This window comes from Mobula birostris, chromosome 24 (assembly GCF_030028105.1).
Source record: "Mobula birostris isolate sMobBir1 chromosome 24, sMobBir1.hap1, whole genome shotgun sequence".
NCBI lineage: Eukaryota > Metazoa > Chordata > Chondrichthyes > Myliobatiformes > Myliobatidae > Mobula > Mobula birostris.
In genome coordinates, this window is record NC_092393.1 from 62,954,424 (window position 1) to 62,979,109 (window position 24,686).

General features: G+C 56.0%; 1 protein-coding gene across 1 annotated transcript in view; it reads left to right on the plus strand.

Annotated features, from left to right (window-relative positions):
- ankfn1a (ankyrin repeat and fibronectin type III domain containing 1a) overlaps nucleotides 1-24,686 on the plus strand; it is a 75,498-nt gene that overhangs the window by 24,318 nt on the left and 26,494 nt on the right. The window contains exons 8-10 of the mRNA XM_072242098.1: nucleotides 14,014-14,113; nucleotides 14,972-15,104; nucleotides 16,898-17,014. Coding sequence (XP_072098199.1) covers nucleotides 14,014-14,113; nucleotides 14,972-15,104; nucleotides 16,898-17,014 — 350 coding nt within the window. The remainder of the gene's footprint in view (nucleotides 1-14,013; nucleotides 14,114-14,971; nucleotides 15,105-16,897; nucleotides 17,015-24,686) is intronic.

Sequence of the window (24,686 nt, forward strand, 5' to 3'; positions counted from 1 at the left end):
CTCTCCCCCCTCCCCTTCTCTATCTGTTCCTCTCCCCCCTCCCGTTCTCTGTCCCTCTCCACCCTCTCCCCTTCTCTCTGTCCCTCTCCCCCTCCCCTTCTCTCTCTGTCCTTCTCCCCCCCTCCCCTTCTCTCTCTGTCCCTCTCCCCCCTCCCCTTCTCTCTGTCCCTCTCCCCCCTCTCCCCTTCTCTCTCTGTCCCTCTCCCCCTCCCCTTCTCTCTCTGTCCCTCTCCCCCCTCCCCTTCTCTCTCTGTCCCTCTCCCCCCTCCCCTTCTCTCTCTGTCCCTCTCCCCCCTCCCCTTCTCTCTCTGTCCTTCTCTCCTCCCCTTCTCTCTCTCTGTCCCTCTCCCCCTCCCCTTCTCTCTCTGTCCCTCTCCCCCTTCCCCTTCTTTCTCTGTCCCTCTCCCCCTCCCCTTCTCTCTCTGTCCCTCTCCCCCCTCCCCTTCTCTCTCTGTCCTTCTCCTCCTCCCCCTTCTCTCTCTCTGTCCCTCTCCCCCCTCCCCTTCTCTCTCTGTCCTTCTCTCCTCCCCTTCTCTCTCTCTGTCCTTCCCCCCTCCCCTTCTCTCTCTGTCCCTCTCCCCGCTCCCCTTCTCTCTCTGTCCCTCTCCCCCTCCCCTTCTCTCTGTCCCTCTCCCCCCTCTCCCCTTCTCTCTCTGTCTCTCTCCCCCCTCCCCTTCTCTCTCTGTCCCTCTCCCCCTCCCCTTCTCTCTCTGTCCCTCTCCCCCCTCCCCTTCTCTCTCTGTCCCTCTCCCCTCCCCTTCTCTCTTTGTCCCTCTCCCCCTCCCCTTCTCACTCTGTCCTTCTCCCCCTCTCCCCTTCTCTCTCTGTCCCTCTCCCCCCTCCCCTTCTCTCTCTGTCCCTCTCCCACTCCCCTTCTCTCTCTGTCCCTCTCCCCCTTCCCCTTCTTTCTCTGTCCCTCTCCCCCCTCCCCTTCTCTCTCTGTCCCTCTCCCCCCTCCCCTTCTCTCTCTGACCTTCTCTCCTCCCCTTCTCTCTCTCTGTCCCTCTCCCCCCTCCCCTTCTCTCTCTGTCCCTCTCCTCCCCTTCTCTCTCTCTGTCCTTCCCCCTCCCCTTCTCTCTCTGTCCCTCTCCCCGCTCCCCTTCTCTCTCTGTCCCTCTCCCCCCTCCCCTTCTCTCTGTCCCTCTCCCCCCCTCTCCCCTTCTCTCTCTGTCTCTCTCCCCCCCTCCCCTTCTCTCTCTGTCCCGCTCCCCCTCCCCTTCTCTCTCTGTCCCTCTCCCCCTCCCCTTCTCTCTCTGTCCCTCTCCCCTCCCCTTCTCTCTTTGTCCCTCTCCCCCTCCCCTTCTCACTCTGTCCTTCTCCCCCTCTCCCCTTCTCTCTCTGTCCCTCTCCCCCCTCCCCTTCTCTCTCTGTCCCTCTCCCACTCCCCTTCTCTCTCTGTCCCTCTCCCCCCTCTCCCCTTCTCTCTCTGTCCCTCTTCCCCTCCCATTCTCACTCTGTCCCTCTCCCCCTCCCCTGCTCTGTCAGTTCCTCTCCTCTTCCCTTCTCTCTCTGTCCCTCTCCCCCTCCCCTTCTCACTCTGTCCCTCTCCCCCTCTCCCTGTCTCTCTCTGTCCCTCTCCCCCTCCCCTTCTCTCTCTGTCCCTCCCCCCCTTCTCTATCTGTCTCTCCCCCCCTCCCGTTCTCTGTCCCTCTCTCCTCCCCTTCTCTCTCTGTCCCCTCTTCCCCTCCCATTCTCTCTCTGTCCCTCTGCCCCCCTTCCCTTTTCTCTCTGTCCCTCTCCCCTCCCCTTCTCTCTCTGTCCCTCTCCCCCTCCCCATCTCTCTCTTTCCCTCTCCCCCTCCCCCTTCTCTCTCTGTCCCTCTCCCCTCCCCTTCTCTCTCTGTCCCTCTCCCCCCTCTCCCCTTCTCACTCTGTCCCTCTTCCCTCCCATTCTCTCTCTGTCCCTCTCCCCCTCCCCTTCTCTCTCTCTGTCCCTCTCCCCCTCCCCTTCTCTCTGTCCCTCTCCCCTCTTCCCTACTCTCTCTGTCCCTCTCCCCTCCCCTTCTCTCTCTGTCCCTTTCCCCCCTCTCCCCTTCTCTCTCTGTCCCTCTCCCCCTCCCTTTCTCTCTCTGTCCCTCTCCCCCTCTCCCCTTCTCTCTCTGTTCCTCTCCCCTTCTCTCTCTGTCCTCTCCCCTTCTCTCTCTGTCCCTCACCCCCTCTCCCCTTCTCTCTCTGTCCCTCTCCCCCTCCCCTTCTCTCTCTGTCCCTCTCCCCCCTCCCCTTCTCTCTCTGTCCCTCTCCCCCTCCCCTTCTCTCTCTGTCCCTCTCCCCCCTTCCCCTTCTTTCTCTGTCCCTCTCCCCCTCCCCTTCTCTCTCTCTGTCCCTCACCCCCTCCCCTTCTCTCTCTGTCCTTCTCTCCTCCCCTTCTCTCTCTCTGTCCCTCTCCCCCCTCCCCTTCTCTCTCTGTCCTTCTCTCCTCCCCTTCTCTCTCTGTCCCTTTCCCCCCTCTCCCCTTCTCTCTCTGTCCCTCTCCCCCTCCCTTTCTCTCTCTGTCCCTCTCCCCCTCTCCCTTCTCTCTCTGTTCCTCTCCCTTTCTCTCTCTGTCCTCTCCCCTTCTCTCTCTGTCCCTCACCCCCTCTCCCCCTTCTCTCTCTGTCCCTCTCTCCCCCCTCCCCTTCTCTCTCTGTCCCTCTCCCCCTCCCCTTCTCTCTCTGTCCCTCTCCCCCTCCCCTTCTCTCTCTGTCCCTCTCCCCCTTCCCCTTCTTTCTCTGTCCCCTCTCCCCCTCCCCTTCTCTCTCTGTCCCTCTCCCCCCTCCCCTTCTCTCTCTGTCCTTCTCTCCTCCCCTTCTCTCTCTCTGTCCCTCTCCCCCCTCCCCTTCTCTCTCTGTCCTTCTCTCCTCCCCTTCTCTCTCTCTGTCCTTCCCCCCCTCCCCTTCTCTCTCTGTCCCTCTCCCCCGCTCCCCCTTCTCTCTCTGTCCCTCTCCCCCTCCCCTTCTCTCTGTCCCTCTCCCCCCTCTCCCCTTCTCTCTCTGTCTCTCTCCCCCCCTCCCCTTCTCTCTCTGTCCCGCTCCCCCTCCCCTTCTCTCTCTGTCCCTCTCCCCCTCCCCTTCTCTCTCTGTCCCTCTCCCCTCCCCTTCTCTCTTTGTCCCTCTCCCCCTCCCCTTCTCACTCTGTCCTTCTCCCCCTCTCCCCTTCTCTCTCTGTCCCTCTCCCCCCTCCCCTTCTCTCTCTGTCCCTCTCCCACTCCCCTTCTCTCTCTGTCCCTCTCCCCCCCCTCTCCCCTTCTCTCTCTGTCCCTCTTCCCCTCCCATTCTCACTCTGTCCCTCTCCCCCTCCCCTGCTCTGTCAGTTCCTCTCCTCTTCCCTTCTCTCTCTGTCCCTCTCCCCCTCCCCTTCTCACTCTGTCCCTCTCCCCCTCTCCCTGTCTCTCTCTGTCCCTCTCCCCCTCCCCTTCTCTCTCTGTCCCTCCCCCCCCTTCTCTATCTGTCTCTCCCCCCTCCCGTTCTCTGTCCCTCTCTCCCTCCCCTTCTCTCTCTGTCCCTCTCCCCTCCCCTTCTCTCTCTGTCCCTCTGCCCCCTTCCCTTTTCTCTCTGTCCCTCCCCCCTCCCCTTCTCTCTCTGTCCTTCTCTCCTCCCCTTCTCTCTCTCTGTCCTTCCCCCCTCCCCTTCTCTCTCTGTCCCTCTCCCCGCTCCCCTTCTCTCTCTGTCCCTCTCCCCCTCCCATTCTCTCTGTCCCTCTCCCCCCTCTCCCCTTCTCTCTCTGTCTCTCTCCCCCCTCCCCTTCTCTCTCTGTCCCCGCTCCCCCCTCCTCACTTCTCTCTCTGTCCCTCTCCCCCTCCCCTTCTCTCTCTGTCCCTCTCCCCTCCCCTTCTCTCTTTGTCCCTCTCCCCCTCCCCCTTCTCACTCTGTCCTTCTCCCCCTCTCCCCTTCTCTCTCTGTCCCTCTCCCCCCTCCCCTTCTCTCTCTGTCCCCTCTCCCACTCCCCTTCTCTCTCTGTCCCTCTCCCCCCTCTCCCCTTCTCTCTCTGTCCCTCTTCCCCTCCCATTCTCTCTCTGTCCCTCTCCCCCCTCTCTCCTTCTCACTCTGTCCCTCTTCCCCTCCCTTTCTCTCTCTGTCCCTCTCCCCCTCTCCCCTTCTCTCTCTGTCCCTCTTCCCCTCCCATTCTCACTCTGTCCCTCTCCCCCTCCCCTGCTCTGTCAGTTCCTCTCCTCTTCCCTTCTCTCTCTGTCCCTCTCCCCCTCCCCTTCTCACTCTGTCCCTCTCCCCCTCTCCCTGTCTCTCTCTGTCCCTCTCCCCCTCCCCTTCTCTCTCTCTGTCCCTCTCCCCCCTCCCCTTCTCTATCTGTTCCTCTCCCCCCTCCCGTTCTCTGTCCCTCTCCACCCTCTCCCCTTCTCTCTGTCCCTCTCCCCCTCCCCTTCTCTCTCTGTCCTTCTCCCCCCCTCCCCTTCTCTCTCTGTCCCTCTCCCCCCTCCCCTTCTCTCTGTCCCTCTCCCCCCTCTCCCCTTCTCTCTCTGTCCCTCTCCCCCTCCCCTTCTCTCTCTGTCCCTCTCCCCCTCCCCTTCTCTCTCTGTCCCTCTCCCCTCCCCTTCTCTCTCTGTCCCTCTCCCCCTCTCCCTGTCTCTCTCTGTCCCTCTCCCCCTCCCCTTCTCTCTCTGTCCCTCCCCCCCTTCTCTATCTGTCTCTCCCCCCTCCCGTTCTCTGTCCCTCTCTCCCTCCCCTTCTCTCTCCTGTCCCTCTTCCCCTCCCATTCTCTCTCTGTCCCTCTGCCCCCTTCCCTTTTCTCTCTGTCCCTCTCCCCTCCCCTTCTCTCTCTGTCCCTCTCCCCCTCCCCATCTCTCTCTTTCCCTCTCCCCCTCCCCTTCTCTCTCTGTCCCTCTCCCCTCCCCTTCTCTCTCTGTCCCTCTCCCCCCTCTCCCCTTCTCACTCTGTCCCTCTTCCCCTCCCATTCTCTCTCTGTCCCTCTCCCCCTCCCCTTCTCTCTCTCTGTCCCTCTCCCCCTCTCCCCTTCTCTCTGTCCCTCTCCCCCTCTTCCCTACTCTCTTCCCCTCTCCCCTCCCCTTCTCTCTCTGTCCCTTTCCCCCCTCTCCCCTTCTCTCTCTGTCCCTCTCTCCCCTCCCTTTCTCTCTCTGTCCCTCTCCCCCTCTCCCTTCTCTCTCTGTTCCTCTCCCCTTCTCTCTCTGTCCTCTCCCTTCTCTCTCTGTCCCTCACCCCCCTCTCCCCTTCTCTCTCTGTCCCTCTCTCCCCCCTCCCCTTCTCTCTCTGTCCCTCTCCCCCTCCCCTTCTCTCTCTGTCCCTCTCCCCCTCCCCTTCTCTCTCTGTCCCTCTCCCCCTTCCCCTTCTTTCTCTGTCCCTCTCCCCCTCCCCTTCTCTCTCTCTGTCCCTCACCCCCCTCCCCTTCTCTCTCTGTCCTTCTCTCCTCCCCTTCTCTCTCTCTGTCCCTCTCCCCCCTCCCCTTCTCTCTCTGTCCCTTCTCTCCTCCCCTTCTCTCTCTGTCCCTTTCCCCCCTCTCCCCTTCTCTCTCTGTCCCTCTCCCCCTCCCTTTCTCTCTCTGTCCCTCTCCCCCTCTCCCCTTCTCTCTCTGTTCCTCTCCCTTTCTCTCTCTGTCCTCTCCCCTTCTCTCTCTGTCCCTCACCCCCTCTCCCCTTCTCTCTCTGTCCCTCTCTCCCCCTCCCCTTCTCTCTCTGTCCCTCTCCCCTCCCCTTCTCTCTCTGTCCTCCCCTCCCCTTCTCTCTCTGTCCCTCTCCCCCTTCCCCTTCTCTTCTCTGTCCCTCTCCCCCTCCCCTTCTCTCTCTGTCCCTCTCCCCCCTCCCCTTCTCTCTCCTGTCCTTCTCTCCTCCCCTTCTCTCTCTCTGTCCCTCTCCCCCCTCCCCTTCTCTCTCTGTCCTTCTCTCCTCCCCTTCTCTCTCTCTGTCCTTCCCCCCTCCCCTTCTCTCTCTGTCCCTCTCCCCGCTCCCCTTCTCTCTCTGTCCCTCTCCCCCCTCCCCTTCTCTCTGTCCCTCTCCCCCCTCTCCCCTTCTCTCTCTGTCTCTCTCCCCCCTCCCCTTCTCTCTCTGTCCCGCTCCCCCTCCCCTTCTCTCTCTGTCCCTCTCCCCCTCCCCTCTCTCTCTGTCCCTCTCCCCTCCCCTTCTCTCTTTGTCCCTCTCCCCCTCCCCTTCTCACTCTGTCCCTTCTCCCCCCTCTCCCCTTCTCTCTCTGTCCCTCTCCCCCCTCCCCTTCTCTCTCTGTCCCCTCTCCCACTCCCCTTCTCTCTCTGTCCCTCTCCCCCCTCTCCCCTTCTCTCTCTGTCCCTCTTCCCCTCCCATTCTCACTCTGTCCCTCTCCCCCTCCCCTGCTCTGTCAGTTCCTCTCCTCTTCCCTTCTCTCTCTGTCCCTCTCCCCCTCCCCTTCTCACTCTGTCCCTCTCCCCCTCTCCCTGTCTCTCTCTGTCCCCTCCCCCTCCCCTTCTCTCTCTGTCCCTCCCCCCCTTCTCTATCTGTCTCTCCCCCCCTCCCGTTCTCTGTCCCTCTCTCCCTCCCCTTCTCTCTCTGTCCCTCTCCCCTCCCCTTCTCTCTCTGTCCCTCGCCCCCTTCCCTTTTCTCTCTGTCCCTCCCCCCTCCCCTTCTCTCTCTGTCCTTCTCTCCTCCCCTTCTCTCTCTCTGTCCTTCCCCCCTCCCCTTCTCTCTCTGTCTCCCTCTCCCCGCTCCCCTTCTCTCTCTGTCCCTCTCCCCCTCCCATTCTCTCTGTCCCTCTCCCCCCTCTCCCCTTCTCTCTCTGTCTCTCTCCCCCCTCCCCTTCTCTCTCTGTCCCGCTCCCCCTCCCCTTCTCTCTCTGTCCCTCTCCCCCTCCCCTTCTCTCTCTGTCCCTCTCCCCTCCCCTTCTCTCTTTGTCCCTCTCCCCCTCCCCTTCTCACTCTGTCCTTCTCCCCCTCTCCCCTTCTCTCTCTGTCCCTCTCCCCCCTCCCCTTCTCTCTCTGTCCCTCTCCCCACTCCCCTTCTCTCTCTGTCCCTCTCCCCCCTCTCCCCTTCTCTCTCTGTCCCTCTTCCCCCTCCCATTCTCTCTCTGTCCCTCTCCCCCCTCTCCCCTTCTCACTCTGTCCCTCTTCCCCCTCCCTTTCTCTCTCTGTCCCTCTCCCCCTCTCCCCTTCTCTCTCTGTTCCTCTCCCCTTCTCTCTCTGTCCTCTCCCCTTCTCTCTCTGTCCCTCACCCCCTCTCCCCTTCTCTCTCTGTCCCCTCTCTCCCCCTCCCCTTCTCTCTCTGTCCCTCTCCCCCCTCCCCTTCTCTCTCTCTGTCCCTCTCCCCCTCCCCTTCTCTCTCTGTCCCTCTCCCCTCCCCTTCTCTCTTTGTCCTCTCCCCTCTCCCTTCTCACTCTGTCCTTCTCCCCCTCTCCCCTTCTCTCTCTGTCCCTCTCCCCCCTCCCCTTCTCTCTCTGTCCCTCTCCCACTCCCCTTCTCTCTCTGTCCCTCTCCCCCCTCTCCCCTTCTCTCTCTGTCCCTCTTCCCCTCCCATTCTCACTCTGTCCCTCTCCCCCTCCCCTGCTCTGTCAGTTCCTCTCCTCTTCCCTTCTCTCTCTGTCCCTCTCCCCCTCCCCTTCTCACTCTGTCCCTCTCCCCCTCTCCCTGTCTCTCTCTGTCCCTCTCCCCCCTCCCCTTCTCTCTCTCTGTCCCTCTCCCCCCTCCCCTTCTCTATCTGTTCCTCTCCCCCCCTCCCGTTCTCTGTCCCTCTCCACCCTCTCCCCTTCTCTCTGTCCCCTCTCCCCCTCCCCTTCTCTCTCTGTCCTTCTCCCCCCTCCCCTTCTCTCTCTGTCCCTCTCCCCCCTCCCCTTCTCTCTGTCCCTCTCCCCCCTCTCCCCTTCTCTCTCTGTCCCTCTCCCCCTCCCCTTCTCTCTCTGTCCCTCTCCCCCTCCCCTTCTCTCTCTGTCCCTCCCCCCTTCTCTCTCTGTCCCTCCCCCCCCTTCTCTCTCTGTCCCTCTCCCCCTCCCCTTCTCTCTCTGTCCTTCTTCCCCTCCCATTCTCTCTCTGTCCCTCTCCCCCCTCTCCCCTTCTCACTCTGTCCCTCTTCCCCTCCCATTCTCTCTCTGTCCCTCTCCCCCTCCCCTTCTCTCTCTCTGTCCCTCTCCCCCCTCCCCTTCTCTCTGTCCCTCTCCCCCTCTTCCCTACTCTCTCTGTCCCTCTCCCCTCCCCTTCTCTCTCTGTCCCTTCCCCCCTCTCCCCTTCTCTCTCTGTCCCTCTCCCCCTCCCTTTCTCTCTCTGTCCCTCTCCCCCTCTCCCCTTCTCTCTCTGTTCCTCTCCCCTTCTCTCTCTGTCCTCTCCCCTTCTCTCTCTGTCCCTCACCCCCTCTCCCCTTCTCTCTCTGTCCCTCACCCCCTCTCCCCTTCTCTCTCTGTCCCCTCTCTCCCTCTCCCCTTCTCTCTCTGTCCCCTCCCCTTCTCTCTCTGTCCCTCTCCCCCTCTCCCCTTCTCTCTCTGTCCCCCTTTCCCCTTCTTTCTCTGTCCCTCTCCTCTTTCCCCATTACTCCTCTCCCTCTCTCCCCACTCCACCCCTTCTCTTTCTCTGGCTGTCTCCCCTCCGCAGTTGAATTGTAACCCTCCAGTGTAATCAGAAACACAGCCCAAACACCACACCCAGCAGGAACATCTGCTCATGTCTCTCCTCTGCTGGATCCGTGGGAACTACTAAACCTTTGCAGTGGAATCGGTTTCTAGTTGCAGCAGTAGTCGCTGCTGGGAAGCCTCAGGCGGACCGTACATGACTGAGCGGGAGGCAGATTTGTGGAACAGCCATGGTGTTAGCGGAAGGTCTCCTGCATCAGTTGACCGTCGGCAGAGCGCTGCCTTGGTTTCTGGTTTCCGGCATGGGCACTGCTGAAGGAAGTGTGTTGTCTCCCAGCAGCCTGTCTCAGTACCTGCTGCTGTCGCAGTCTGGAGCCACAGCTCACATCTACAGAGCGACAATAGTTCAAATATTTATCGTCCTTCCTAGAATGGAAGGTCAAACCTCATTTAAGTTCAAAGGTCTTCATTCTGAACAATTCACACGTACCTCCTACAAAAGTCCATGTCCATACACACACACATACACTCACACTCACACAAACACACACACTCACACTTACACGCACTGACACACACACGCACTCACACACATACTCGCACATTCACACACACACTCACACAAACACTCACACACACACACACATCATATGCAGCTCACATCTACAGAGCAACAATAGTTCAAATAGTCATCGTCCTTTCTAGAATGGAAGGTCAAACCTCATTTAAATTCAAAGGTCTTCACTGAACAATTCACACGTACTTCCTACAAAAGTCCATGTCCACACACACACACTCACACTCACACAAACACACACACTCACATTTACACGCACTCACACACATACTCGCACACTCACACACACTCACACAAACACACACTCATACTCTCACGCACTCACACACATCATATGCAGCTCACATCTACAGATCAACAATAGTTCAAATAGTCATCGTCCTTTCTAGAATGAAAGGTCAAACCTCATTTAAACTCAAAGGTCTTCACACTGAACAATTCAGTCGTACCTCTTACAAAAGTCCATGTCCACACATACACACACACACTCGCACTCACACACACTCACACTCACACTCACACACACTCACACGCTCTCACACTCATACACACACTCACACACACTCTCACACACACACTCATACACACACATACATACACTCACACAACTATCACACACATACTCACACACTCATGCACACACACACTCACACCCTCACACACTCATACACACTCACTCACACACACTCACAAACACACTAACACACACACTGACACACTGACACACACTTAGACACACTCACACACACACTCATGCTCACACACACTCATGCACACTCACACACCCTCACACACTCACAGTCACAACACACACACACACACACACACACACACACACACACACACACTCACTCACTCACACAGTATCTACTTCCACCCCTGTGGCTGTTCGCTCCACTTAATCACCTTTTGTGTGAAAACATACCCTACGGATCTCCTTTAAGTTTTCCTTCGCTGGCTTGAAATTTGTGCCCCCTGGTTCCAGTCTCCTTCATTTGTGCCCCCAGGTTCCAGTCTCCTTCCTTGTGCCCCCTGTTCCAGTCTCCTTCCTTTGTGCCCCCTGGTTCCAGTCTCCTTCGTTTGTGCCCCCTGGTTCCAGTCTCCCTCCTTTGTGCCCCCTGGTTCCAGTCTCCCTCCTTTGTGCCCCCTGGTTCCAGTCTCCTTCGTTTGTGCCCCCTGGTTCCAGTCTCCTTCATTTGTGCCTCCTGGTTCCAGACTCCTTCCTTGTGCCCCCTGGTTCCAGTCTCCCTTCCTTTGTGCCCCCTGGTTCCAGTCTCCTTCCTTTGTGCCCCCTGGTTCCAGTCTCCTTCCTTGTGCCCCCTGGTTCCAGTCTCCTTCCTTTGTGCCCCCTGGTTCCAGTCTCCCTCCTTTGTGTCCCCTGGTTCCAGTCTCCTTGCTTGGGATACATATTCAGACTACCTACTCCACCTCAGCCCCTCAGTTTTCTAAGCCACTATTAGACGTCTGCTTGGCCTCCCACGTTCCAGTGAGAATAAACACAAGCTGTCTAATCTCTCTTTATAACACAGATCTGCATATAAAGGCAACGTCTTGGTGAATCTCCTCTGCACTCTCTGCACTGCTGCCACACTCAGCAGTGACATGAGCAGAACTGTACCCTCTAATACAGTCTAACCAATGTCTTGTACAACTGCAAAATGACATCACAGCTCCTATGACCAATTGCCAGTTCTTCGACTTTCTCATGTCCTGCAAGGATTGAAAAATAATCCGGCTACAGACTACAGAACCTACCGTCTCCAACACGGACGTCTCCAGACTGTGATCCCTCCTGCTGACCACAATCCTGAGCAGATTCAGAACCCTAACTCCACCGCCATCAATGGGGGTTTCAACGACCTCAGACACTTTCAAGGTGCCAATTGGCAAACTTCCAACTGTGACTCCATCCTTGACTGACAGCACCTCCAGGCTGGACTTTACACACTGCCACTGGAACCCTCGTCTCCTCTTCCGCCATCACTACTCTGCAATCCCATGTCTCTCTGGTCCCAGCACCAGCTTTTGGGTCCTCAGAGACTCCATCTTCCTCTCACCCCACTTTCTCTGAACACCTCACCCTCTCCTCCCCTTTGACCACTACCACCCCTGTTCCCAGCTCTCAGGTCTTCTGTCCTCAGTAAGGGCCTCACTTTTGTCCTGCTGTGCCCATACCTCAGTGATTTCTGCACCCACCATGACACTGAGCTTTTCTGCCATGCCTATGTCTTTGGCAAGGACTCACCACTCCACACTGATGACCCCTTCTCCCATCTTCAACCCTCCTTCTCTTCCTGCTCTGATCTGCCTGTTCTGGATCTTTTCATTGCTAACTGCCATTGGGACATTGACCGTCTTGTCTTCAGCACTGCTCTCTCCAGTTCCAACCTCACTCCTTCTGAATGCACTGCTCTCCACCCTCTCGCCATCAAACCTGCAGATAAAGGGGGTGCTGTAGTAGTCGGGCAGACTGGCCCGTACCTTGCTGATACCCGGCGATAATCGTCAACACCTCCAACTTCCACCCTGCCTCAAATCTCCCTGGTGCATTTCCAACACCTCCCTCCCCTTTCTCAATCTCTCCGTCTCTGTCCCTGGATTCAGCTTATCTACTGATGTCTATCATAAACCCACTGTCTCTCACAGCTGCCTGGACTATACGTCTTCCCACCCTGTTATTGTAAAAATGCTGTTCCCTTCTCTCAATTTCTCTGTCTCCACCACATCTGCTCTCAGGATGAGGCTTTTCATTGCAGAATGAAGGAGACGTCCTCCTTCTTCAAAGAACGGGGCTCCTCTCCCCCCACCATCAACACTACCCTCAACCACATCTCTTCCAGTTTGCACACATCTGTCCTCGCCCCCATCGTCCCGCCACCCCACCACCTTCCACATCCAGCACATAATTCTATTCTCAGTAACTTCCGCCATCTCCAACAGGATCCAACTCTCCCCCCCCCACCCCAACATTCTGCTTTCTGCAGGGATCACTCCCTATGTGACTCCCCTGTCCATTCATCCCTCCCCACTTATCTCCCTCCTGGCCCCTATCCTTGCAAACGGAATGAGTGCCACACCTGCCACTACAGCTCTTCCCACACTATGGTACGGCTCCCGAAACAGTCCTCCCAGGTGAGGTAACACTTCACCTGTGAATCTGTTGGGGTTATTTACTGTGTCCAGTGCTCCCGGTGTGGCCTCCCGTATATCAGTGAGACACAACACAGATCAGGAGACCGCTCCACCGAGCTCTGACCACCAGAAAGAGCGGGATCTCCCATTAGCCACCCATTTTAATTCCACTTTCCATTCCCATTCTGACATGTCTATCCACGGCCTCCACTACTGTTGCGATGAGGCCACTCTCAGGTTGGAGGAGCAGCACCTTTGATTCCATCCGGGTCGTCTCCAACCTGATTGCATAAACATCCATTTCTCTAACTTTCAAAAAATGACCCCCCCCCACCCTTTACCATTCCCCATTCCCATTTCCCTCTCTCACCTTCTGTCCCTGCCTGCCCATCACCTCCCTCTGGTGCCTGTCCCCCTTTTTTTTCTTCCATGGCCATCCGTCCTCTCTTATCAGATTCCCCTTCTCCAGCCCTGTATCTCTCTCACCAATCGACGTCCCAGCTCTTTACTTCACCCCTCCCGGTTTCACCTACCACCTTGTGTTTCTTCCTCCCCGCCCCTCAACTTCTTACTCTGACCCTTCATCTTCCTGATGAAGGGTTTCAGCCCGAAATGTCAACTGTACTCTTTTCCATAGATGCTGCCTGGTCTGCTGAGTTCCTCCGGCATTTTGTGTGTGTTGCTTTGGATTTTCAGTGTCTGCAGATTGTCTCTTGTTTATCTCAGCTCCTGTACCAGCTGCTGGGAGGAGGACACCTCCCCCGTCATGTTCCTTTCTCAATCCCAGCAACCCCCCCCCCACCTGTTCACCTTTCCTCCCTCCCCCCTCACTCTCTCCTGCCTGTTTCCCACCTCCCACATCTGGCTCCACCATTCTCGCCTCACCCCTCCCTCTGCATTCCATCTGGCCATCTCCTCTTTCCACTCTCAATCCTTCTTCACAGTCCCGACCTGGAACGCTGACCCAGGCTGGAACCCTCCACGGATGTTGCCTAGCCCACTGGCTTCTTCGTTTAAGATGCTCCTGGATAGGTACATGGAGCTTCAAAAATGGAGGGCAATGGGTAACCTTAGGTAATTTCTAAGTAAGTACATGTTCGGCACAGCATTGTGGGCTGAAGGGCCTGTATTGTGCTGTAGGTTTTCTATGTTTCTAACAGTTTACTCTTCTCTCTAAATTTTACCAATGTACCAAATGGACCAATGGCTGTGTGGTGCTGCAATGTCACATCGGGAACACCGTGGCGGTATGAGAGCGCAGTGGGTAGTATAACACAGTCACAGTGCCAGTGATCAGCGTGCAACGCCTGCCACTAACTCTAACCACATGGGCTCCAGTTCCCCTGCACATTGCACGGATATACGGGTCAGGGTTCGGGAGTTGTGGACGTGTAGTCCTGGCGCTGCACACATGGCCACACTTGCAGGCTGCCCTCAGCACATCCTCACACTGTGTTGGTCAAACAAGGTAGGTCTCCGTGTGTTTTGATGTGTCCATCTGCAGTAAACAATTAAAACTGATCTTAAACGGAATCAGCACACTGATGGCACATTCTGATAAACGAGCTGGGTTCCATGTGTTCGAGGGTGGAAGTCTGTCACCCGCTGACATGAACAAACTGCAGGCAGGTCACTCTCCACTCTGCAGTATGTGCAGGAGAGTTCCCGTCTCACAGCCGGCACTTTGGCTCTGTGACACTCCACAGTGATCCACAGGACACTTCCCCCGCTGGGAAACCTGACTGAAACCCTTCACCTCGGTGAGGGGCAAGAGTGACAAAGGGCTCGGAAGTGACGGTGATCTAGTTCTTGACAAGTTCTCCTTTATCTTGCCTCCCAGAAAACATCAAGCTTCAAAACGCGAGCCGGAAACAGTCAGTGTCCAGAAGTTTGAAGCATCTCTTCCATTCCTCAATCAAGTTCGTGAAGACATTAAAAAGGTGCCTAGTCTGATGATCCAGGATCAATGTGAAGAAGCCAATGCTGGGTATCACCCCTCACCCCACACCCATCTCACTGTCCCCATCCCTACAGCACGTCCCTAACCCACCCCTCGTCCCTAACCCACCCCTCGTCCCCACACTCACCCCTCACCCCACACTCATCTCACTGTCCCCATCCCTACAGCACGTCCCTAACCCACCCCTTGTCCCTACCCCCACCCCCACCCCTTGTCCCCAAACTCACCCCCTGTCCCCACATTCATCCCTCACCCCACACTCACCCCTCGTCCCCACCCCAACCCTTCGTCCCCACACTCACCCCTCGTCCCCACACACACCCCATCTCTGAGACACGCACAGGCCATCTCTGACACACTCACCCCATGTCTGACAGACACACACACACACCCCGCTCTCTGAGACACACACACACACATTTACCATCTCTGAGACATACACATACCCCTCTCTGACACACACACACACACACTCACCATCTCTGAGAGAGACACACACATTTACCATCTCTGAGACATACACATACCCCTCTCTGACACACACACACTCACCATCTCTGACACACACACACACACACACACACACACCCCATCTCTGAGACCACATCCCTGACTCCCACCTGCACCTTCATAGCAAGTTGAGGGCCATGGGATCTAAGGCAAGTTGCTAGTTGTTACTGTGAGAAAGGGGTGGTGGTGGAGGGCTGGTTTGAGTGGGAATCTATGACCAGTGATGTACTTCAGTCAAGTTGCCTGACCACGGGCGGTGAGTTTGAGGTGCGGAATGGTCAAGCACCGCCTTACTGTTGGATGATCTTGTTTGCTTTTTATTTCTAAGAGGCGTTTACATTGCTGCCATCTTCTACCACGAGGACCATGTGCTGGTAACTACTGAGGATCAGATCCCAATTGTGGAGGTTGATAATGTCCAATCCAGCTCCCTGACGCAGGAGTTTCTCTGGTTCACTAAGGTATCCACTGTGTACGAGGGAGAGTGGGGCCTCGTGGACCTTCAGTCTGTGTGATGAACAGAGCTGTGGGAAACTGGCACAGGGGAATTTATCGTGATCAGCTTGGAGGGGCTGAATAGCCACTCCTCCTCCTTGTGTTGATGAGTGTGAGGCATCAGCCAGCACAGTTCCATGTTAGGGACTAGGGATGCACCGAAGGTCTTCTTAAACAGGAACTTACTGCAATTCTTGAACATGAGTATACAAGACCACAGGGGGAGCAGTGTCTAGTTGGTCCCTCAAAGCTGTCCGCCATCACCATTCACTCTGAGCTGCGTGGGTGCACAGCAGCGCAGTAACAGAAATGCTCCCACACACATAGCCTTTGTTGCTGCGCAACTTGAACCTTCTTTTACATAATGTCAATATAATTTTTAAATTATGCCAATATTAATTTTGAAATCTGTTTTAATGTTGAACTATCCTGTAATTATGTTAATGAATATAATACATAAACTTTCTAAGCAATAAATGTACCACGGTCTTTACCTTGAAACATTTTAGAGCTTCAGTGTATTTGCATGGTCAGTTTCAAAGTACAACACTTACAAATTGTAACAATAAATACAGAATGGAAGTCAGTAGCTCATTGTTAATAAACCGCCAGCTTGCTGAATGCTGAATACTGACGCCATCTAGTCAAAACATTTTACCTTTGCTGTTGTGCCTGTCAGTTGTTTTGACTGCTTGACATTGTTTACTCATGTTGTGAGTTGTGGTTTGTGTTTGATGCAAATATCAGGCCGTGTAAAAATTCCTCCTCACTGGTTAGTCTGTGCAGCTGTAGAAAAATGAGCGGGAATGTTGCCCACCACTTGAGCTTCACCTCCTCTCCTGTATCACTTCCCCACCTCCGCCATTTTCCTGATATTTCAAACATCTCTCTGCCTCCTCTTCAGACCCTCCAATCCTGCACAGTCCTCCCAGGATAGTGACAGCGAGGTTCATGTCCTGTTCAGAAATCTGACAGAAGGGAAGGAACTGTTCCTAAAACATCGAGTGTGTCTGATGGATGACCTAACTAGGGCTGTGGACAGAGCTGTACCTTGTCCTTGATGACGTAACGAGAAGAGGCCCTGTCCTCGATGGTGAGGGTCCTTACTGACAGCTGCCTTCTTGAGGCATTGTCTTTTTATGGTGTCCTTGATGGTTCTGAGGCTGGTTTCTGTGATGGAGCTAGTCTCAGTGGTATAAGGAAAGAGACTGGTGGCCAGAGCATTGTGTGGAGCACAGTTTCCACAGCTCACATTCCCTTGTTAAATCCCCACCCATCCTCCTTGACCCTTCCTGTCACCTCCTCAGGCCAATGGCCAGTCAATGAGCTGAAGCATGGCTGCTTCCCTCAGTACACACCCGGTGAATTCAGCACTTGCCATCTGAATTATGATCATCATTCCCTGAATGTTCTCCCCGCAAAGACAACTTCCCCGCCCAGTGTCCAGTGTACCTGGGGTGGAGAACGTACATAAGGACATTTCAGAGACTCTTAGACAGACACATAGATGACAGAAAGATGGGGTTATGCAGGAGGGAAGAGTTAGATTGATTTTGGAGTAGGTTAAAAGCTCGGCACATTATGGGCCAAAAGGCTTATAATTTGCTGTACTGTTCTATTTCCTAAGCGGTGGAGGGTGTGCAGGGATTTGTGGAAAACATTATGCCACCTGCCACGGAATTGGGGCCCTGAAGTCAGTGCCGTGTACACACCCGCTACTCCAGGAGCCGCTTCAGCACTGACGGGTTGTTTCTTTCAGCTGTCCTGTGCGTGGGAAGAAGTTGAGTGGTTACGGCAGAATCTATCAGTGTCTACATCCTCCTCCACAGTGCTGCAGGCACGTCGCAGGATACTAACTGCAGCGGCTCAGCTACAGGTGAGGGAGGTGTGGCTCAGCTGTCCCAATGCCTCCACACTGACAGCCCACCTGCATTGGGATGGTGTGGAGGGAGCTTAATTCTGTGTCTGACCCCGGGAGTGTGTGATGGGACGGGGTAGAGGGAGCTTCATTCTGTCTCTGACCCCGGGAATGTGTGATGGGACGGTGATGAGGGAGATTCACTCTGTGTCTGATCCCGGGAGTGTGTGATGGGACGGTGTGGAGAGAGCTTTATTCTGTGTCTGACCCCAGGAGTGTGTGATGGGACGGTGATGAGGGAGATTCACTCTGTGTCTGACACCGGGAGTGTGTGATGGGACGGTGTGGAGGGAGTTTCACTCTGTATCTGACCCCAGGAGTGTGTGATGGGACAGTGTGGAGGGATATTCTCTCTGTGTCTGACCCCGGGAGTGTGTGATGGAACGGTGTCGAGGGAGTTTCACTCTGTATCTGACCCCGGGAGTGTGTGATGGGACAGTGTGGAGGGAGGTTCACTCTGTGTCTGACCCCAGGAGTGTGTGATGGGACAGTGTGGAGGGAGGTTCACTCTGTGTCTGGCCCTGGGAGTGTGTGATGGGATGGTGTAGAGGGTGTTCTCTCTGTGTCCGACCCCGGGAGTGTGAAGGGACAGTGTGAAGGGAGATTCACTCTGAGTCTGACCCCGGGAGTGTGTGATGGGACGGTGTGGAGGGAGCTTCACTCTGAGTCTGACCTCGGGAGTGTGTGATGGGATGGTGTGACGGGAGATTCACTCTGTGTCTGACCCCGGGACGGTGTAGAGGGAGATTCTCTCTGTGTCTGACCCTGGGAGTGTGTGATGGGATGGTGTGGAGGGAGTTTCACTCCGTATCTGACCCCGGGAGTATGTGATGGGACAGCGTGAAGGGATATTCTCTCTGTGTCTGACCCTGGGAGTGTGTGATGGGACGGTGATGAGGGAGATTCCCTCTGTGTCTGACCCCGGGAGTGTGTGATGGGACGGTGATGAGGGAGATTCACTCTGTGTCTGACCCTGGGAGTGTGTGATGGGACGGTGATGAGGGAGATTCTCTCTGTGTCTGACCCCGGGAGTGTATGATGGGATGGTGATGAGGGAGATTCACTCTGTGTCTGACCCCGGGAGTGTGTGATGGGATGGTGTGGAGGGAGTTTCACTCTGTATCTGACCCCAGGAGTATGTGATGGGACAGTGTGAAGGGATATTCTCTCTGTGTCTGACCCCGGGAGTGTGTGATGGGACGGTGATGAGGGAGATTCACTTTGTGTCTGACCCCGGGAGTGTGTGATGGGATGGTGTGGAGGGAGATTCACTCTGTGTCTGACCCCGGGAGTGTGTGATGGGATGGTGTGGAGGGAGTTTCACTCTGTATCTGACCCCGGGAGTATGTGATGGGACAGTGTGAAGGGATATTCTCTCTGTGCCTGACCCCGGGAGTGTGTGATGGGACGGTGATGAGGGAGATTCACTCTGTGTCTGACCCCGGGAGTGTGTGATGGAACGGTGATGAGGGAGATTCACTCTGTGTCTGACCCCGGGAGTGTGTGATGGGACGGTGATGAGGGAGATTCTCTCTGTGTCTGACCCCGGGAGTGTGTGATGGGATGGTGTGGAGGGAGTTTCACTCTGTATCTGACCCCTGGAGTATGTGATGGGACAGTGTGAAGGGATATTCTCTCTGTGTCTGACCCCGGGAGTGTGTGATGGGACGGTGATGAGGGAGATTCACTCTGTGTCTGACCCCGGGAGTGTGTGATGGGACGGTGATGAGGGAGATTCTCTCTGTGTCTGACCCCGGGACGGTGTAGAGGGAGATTCTCTCTGTGTCTGACCCCGGGAGTGTGTGATGGGATGGTGTGGAGGGAGTTTCACTCTGTATCTGACCCCGGGAGTATGTGATGGGACAGTGTGAAGGGATATTCTCTCTGTGCCTGACCCCGGGAGTGTGTGATGGGACGGTGATGAGGGAGATTCACTCTGTGTCTGACCCCGGGAGTGTGTGATGGAACGGTGATGAGGGAGATTCACTCTGTGTCTGACCCCGGGAGTGTGTGATGGAACGGTGATGAGGGAGATTCTCTCTGTGTCTGACCCCGGAAGTGTGTGATGGGACGGTGATGAGGGAGATTCTCTTTGTGTCTGACCCCGGGAGTGTGTGATGGGATGGTGTGGAGGGAGTTTCACTCTGTATCTGACCCCTGGAGTATGTGATGTGACAGTGTGAAGGGATATTCTCTCTGTGTCTGACCCCGGGAGTGTGTGATGGGACGGTGATGAGGGAGATTCACTCTGTGTCTGACCCTGGGAGTGTGTGATGGGATGGTGTGAAGGGAGATTCTCTCTGTGTCTGACCCCGGGAGTGTATGATGGGATGGTGATGAGGGAGATTCACTCTGTGTCTGACCCCGGGAGTGTGTGATGGGATGGTGTGGAGGGAGTTTCACTCTGTGTCTGACCCCGGGAGTGTGTGATGGGATGGTGTGGAGGGAGTTTCACTCTGTGTCTGACCCTGGGAGTGTGTGATGGGATGGTGTGAAGGGAGATTCTCTCTGTGTCTGACCCCGGGAGTGTATGATGGGATGGTGATGAGGGAGATTCACTCTGTGTCTGACCCCGGGAGTGTGTGATGGGATGGTGTGGAGGGAGTTTCACTCTGTGTCTGACCCCGGGAGTGTGTGATGGGATGGTGTGGAGGGAGTTTCACTCTGTATCTGACCCCGGGAGTATGTGATGGGACAGTGTGAAGGGATATTCTCTCTGTGCCTGACCCCGGGAGTGTGTGATGGGACGGTGATGAGGGAGATTCACTCTGTGTCTGACCCCGGGAGTGTGTGATGGAACGGTGATGAGGGAGATTCACTCTGTGTCTGACCCCGGGAGTGTGTGATGGGACGGTGATGAGGGAGATTCTCTTTGTGTCTGACCCCGGGAGTGTGTGATGGGATGGTGTGGAGGGAGTTTCACTCTGTATCGGACCCCTGGAGTATGTGATGGGACAGTGTGAAGGGAGATTCACTCTGTGTCTGACCCCGGGAGTGTGTGATGGGACGGTGATGAGGGAGATTCTCTCTGTGTCTGACCCCGGGAGTGTATGATGGGATGGTGATGAGGGAGATTCACTCTGTGTCTGGCCCCGGGAGTGTGTGATGGGATGGTGTGGAGGGAGTTTCACTCTGTATCTGACCCAGGGAGTATGTGATGGGACAGTGTGAAGGGATATTCTCTCTGTGCCTGACCCCGGGAGTGTGTGATGGGACGGTGATGAGGGAGATTCACTCTGTGTCTGACCCCGGGAGTGTGTGATGGGACGGTGATGAGGGAGATTCTCTCTGTGTCTGACCCCGGGAGTGTGTGATGGGACGGTGATGAGGGAGATTCACTCTGTGTCTGACCCCGGGAGTGTGTGATGGGACGGTGATGAGGGAGATTCTCTCTGTGTCTGACCCCGGGACGGTGTAGAGGGAGATTCTCTCTGTGTCTGACCCCGGGAGTGTGTGATGGGATGGTGTGGAGGGAGTTTCACTCTGTATCTGACCCCTGGAGTATGTGATGGGACAGTGTGAAGGGATATTCTCTCTGTGTCTGACCCCGGGAGTGTGTGATGGGACGGTGATGAGGGAGATTCACTCTGTGTCTGACCCTGGGAGAGTGTGATAGGATGGTGTGAAGGGAGATTCTCTCTGTGTCTGACCCCGGGAGTGTATGATGGGACGGTGATGAGGGAGATTCTCTCTGTGTCTGACCCCGGGAGTGTATGATGGGATGGTGATGAGGGAGATTCACTCCGTGTCTGACCCCGGGAGTGTGTGATGGGATGGTGTGGAGGGAGTTTCACTCTGTATCTGACCCCGGGAGTATGTGATGGGACAGTGTGAAAGGATATTCTCTCTGTGCCTGACCCCGGGAGTGTGTGATGGGACGGTGATGAGGGAGATTCACTCTGTGTCTGACCCCGGGAGTGTGTGATGGGACGGTGATGAGGGAGATTTTCTCTGTGTCTGACCCCGGGAGTGTGTGATGGGACGGTGATGAGGGAGATTCACTCTGTGTCTGATCCCGGGAGTGTGTGATGGGACGGTGATGAGGGAGATTCTCTCTGTGTCTGACCCCGGGACGGTGTAGAGGGAGATTCTCTCTGTGTCTGACCCCGGGAGTGTGTGATGGGATGGTGTGGAGGGAGTTTCACTCTGTATCTGACCCCTGGAGTATGTGATGGGACAGTGTGAAGGGATATTCTCTCTGTGTCTGACCCCGGGAGTGTGTGATGGGACGGTGATGAGGGAGATTCACTCTGTGTCTGACCCTGGGAGTGTGTGATGGGATGGTGTGAAGGGAGATTCTCTCTGTGTCTGACCCCGGGAGTGTATGATGGGATGGTGATGAGGGAGATTCACTCTGTGTCTGACCCCGGGAGTGTGTGATGGGATGGTGTGGAGGGAGTTTCACTCTGTATCTGACCCCGGGAGTATGTGATGGGACAGTGTGAAGGGATATTCTCTCTGTGCCTGACCCCGGGAGTGTGTGATGGGACGGTGATGAGGGAGATTCACTCTGTGTCTGACCCCGGGAGTGTGTGATGGGACGGTGATGAGGGAGATTCTCTTTGTGTCTGACCCCGGGAGTGTGTGATGGGATGGTGTGGAGGGAGTTTCACTCTGTATCTGACCCCTGGAGTATGTGATGGGACAGTGTGAAGGGATATTCTCTCTGTGTCTGACCCCGGGAGTGTGTGATGGGACGGTGATGAGGGAGATTCACTCTGTGTCTGACCCCGGGAGTGTGTGATGGAACGGTGATGAGGGAGATTCACTCTGTGTCTGACCCCGGGAGTGTGTGATGGGACGGTGATGAGGGAGATTCTCTTTGTGTCTGACCCCGGGAGTGTGTGATGGGATGGTGTGGAGGGAGTTTCACTCTGTATCTGACCCCTGGAGTATGTGATGGGACAGTGTGAAGGGAGATTCACTCTGTGTCTGACCCCGGGAGTGTGTGATGGGACGGTGATGAGGGAGATTCTCTCTGTGTCTGACCCCGGGAGTGTATGATGGGATGGTGATGAGGGAGATTCACTCTGTGTCTGACCCCGGGAGTGTGTGATGGGATGGTGTGGAGGGAGTTTCACTCTGTATCTGACCCCGGGAATATGTGATGGGACAGTGTGAAGGGATATTCTCTCTGTGTCTGACCCCGGGAGTGTGTGATGGGACGGTGATGAGGGAGATTCACTCTGTGTCTGACCCCGGGAGTGTGTGATGGGATGGTGTGGAGGGAGTTTCACTCTGTATCTGACCCCGGGAGTATGTGATGGGACAGTGTGAAGGGATGTTCTCTCTGTGTCTGATCCCGGGAGTGTGTGATGGGACGGTGATGAGGGAGATTCACTCTGTGTCTGGCCCCGGGAGTGTGTGATGGGATGGTGTGGAGGGAGTTTCACTCTGTATCTGACCCAGGGAGTATGTGATGGGACAGTGTGAAGGGATATTCTCTCTGTGCCTGACCCCGGGAGTGTGTGATGGGACGGTGATGAGGGAGATTCACTCTGTGTCTGACCCCGGGAGTGTGTGATGGGACGGTGATGAGGGAGATTCTCTCTGTGTCTGACCCCGGGAGTGTGTGATGGGACGGTGATGAGGGAGATTCACTCTGTGTCTGACCCCGGGAGTGTGTGATGGGACGGTGATGAGGGAGATTCTCTCTGTGTCTGACCCCGGGACGGTGTAGAGGGAGATTCTCTCTGTGTCTGACCCCGGGAGTGTGTGATGGGATGGTGTGGAGGGAGTTTCACTCTGTATCTGACCCCTGGAGTATGTGATGGGACAGTGTGAAGGGATATTCTCTCTGTGTCTGACCCCGGGAGTGTGTGATGGGACGGTGATGAGGGAGATTCACTCTGTGTCTGACCCTGGGAGAGTGTGATAGGATGGTGTGAAGGGAGATTCTCTCTGTGTCTGACCCCGGGAGTGTATGATGGGACGGTGATGAGGGAGATTCTCTCTGTGTCTGACCCCGGGAGTGTATGATGGGATGGTGATGAGGGAGATTCACTCCGTGTCTGACCCCGGGAGTGTGTGATGGGATGGTGTGGAGGGAGTTTCACTCTGTATCTGACCCCGGGAGTATGTGATGGGACAGTGTGAAAGGATATTCTCTCTGTGCCTGACCCCGGGAGTGTGTGATGGGACGGTGATGAGGGAGATTCACTCTGTGTCTGACCCCGGGAGTGTGTGATGGGACGGTGATGAGGGAGATTTTCTCTGTGTCTGACCCCGGGAGTGTGTGATGGGACGGTGATGAGGGAGATTCACTCTGTGTCTGATCCCGGGAGTGTGTGATGGGACGGTGATGAGGGAGATTCTCTCTGTGTCTGACCCCGGGACGGTGTAGAGGGAGATTCTCTCTGTGTCTGACCCCGGGAGTGTGTGATGGGATGGTGTGGAGGGAGTTTCACTCTGTATCTGACCCCTGGAGTATGTGATGGGACAGTGTGAAGGGATATTCTCTCTGTGTCTGACCCCGGGAGTGTGTGATGGGACGGTGATGAGGGAGATTCACTCTGTGTCTGACCCTGGGAGTGTGTGATGGGATGGTGTGAAGGGAGATTCTCTCTGTGTCTGACCCCGGGAGTGTATGATGGGATGGTGATGAGGGAGATTCACTCTGTGTCTGACCCCGGGAGTGTGTGATGGGATGGTGTGGAGGGAGTTTCACTCTGTATCTGACCCCGGGAGTATGTGATGGGACAGTGTGAAGGGATATTCTCTCTGTGCCTGACCCCGGGAGTGTGTGATGGGACGGTGATGAGGGAGATTCACTCTGTGTCTGACCCCGGGAGTGTGTGATGGGACGGTGATGAGGGAGATTCTCTTTGTGTCTGACCCCGGGAGTGTGTGATGGGATGGTGTGGAGGGAGTTTCACTCTGTATCTGACCCCTGGAGTATGTGATGGGACAGTGTGAAGGGATATTCTCTCTGTGTCTGACCCCGGGAGTGTGTGATGGGACGGTGATGAGGGAGATTCACTCTGTGTCTGACCCCGGGAGTGTGTGATGGAACGGTGATGAGGGAGATTCACTCTGTGTCTGACCCCGGGAGTGTGTGATGGGACGGTGATGAGGGAGATTCTCTTTGTGTCTGACCCCGGGAGTGTGTGATGGGATGGTGTGGAGGGAGTTTCACTCTGTATCTGACCCCTGGAGTATGTGATGGGACAGTGTGAAGGGAGATTCACTCTGTGTCTGACCCCGGGAGTGTGTGATGGGACGGTGATGAGGGAGATTCTCTCTGTGTCTGACCCCGGGAGTGTATGATGGGATGGTGATGAGGGAGATTCACTCTGTGTCTGACCCCGGGAGTGTGTGATGGGATGGTGTGGAGGGAGTTTCACTCTGTATCTGACCCCGGGAATATGTGATGGGACAGTGTGAAGGGATATTCTCTCTGTGTCTGACCCCGGGAGTGTGTGATGGGACGGTGATGAGGGAGATTCACTCTGTGTCTGACCCCGGGAGTGTGTGATGGGATGGTGTGGAGGGAGTTTCACTCTGTATCTGACCCCGGGAGTATGTGATGGGACAGTGTGAAGGGATGTTCTCTCTGTGTCTGATCCCGGGAGTGTGTGATGGGACGGTGATGAGGGAGATTCACTCTGTGTCTGACCCCGGGAGTGTGTGA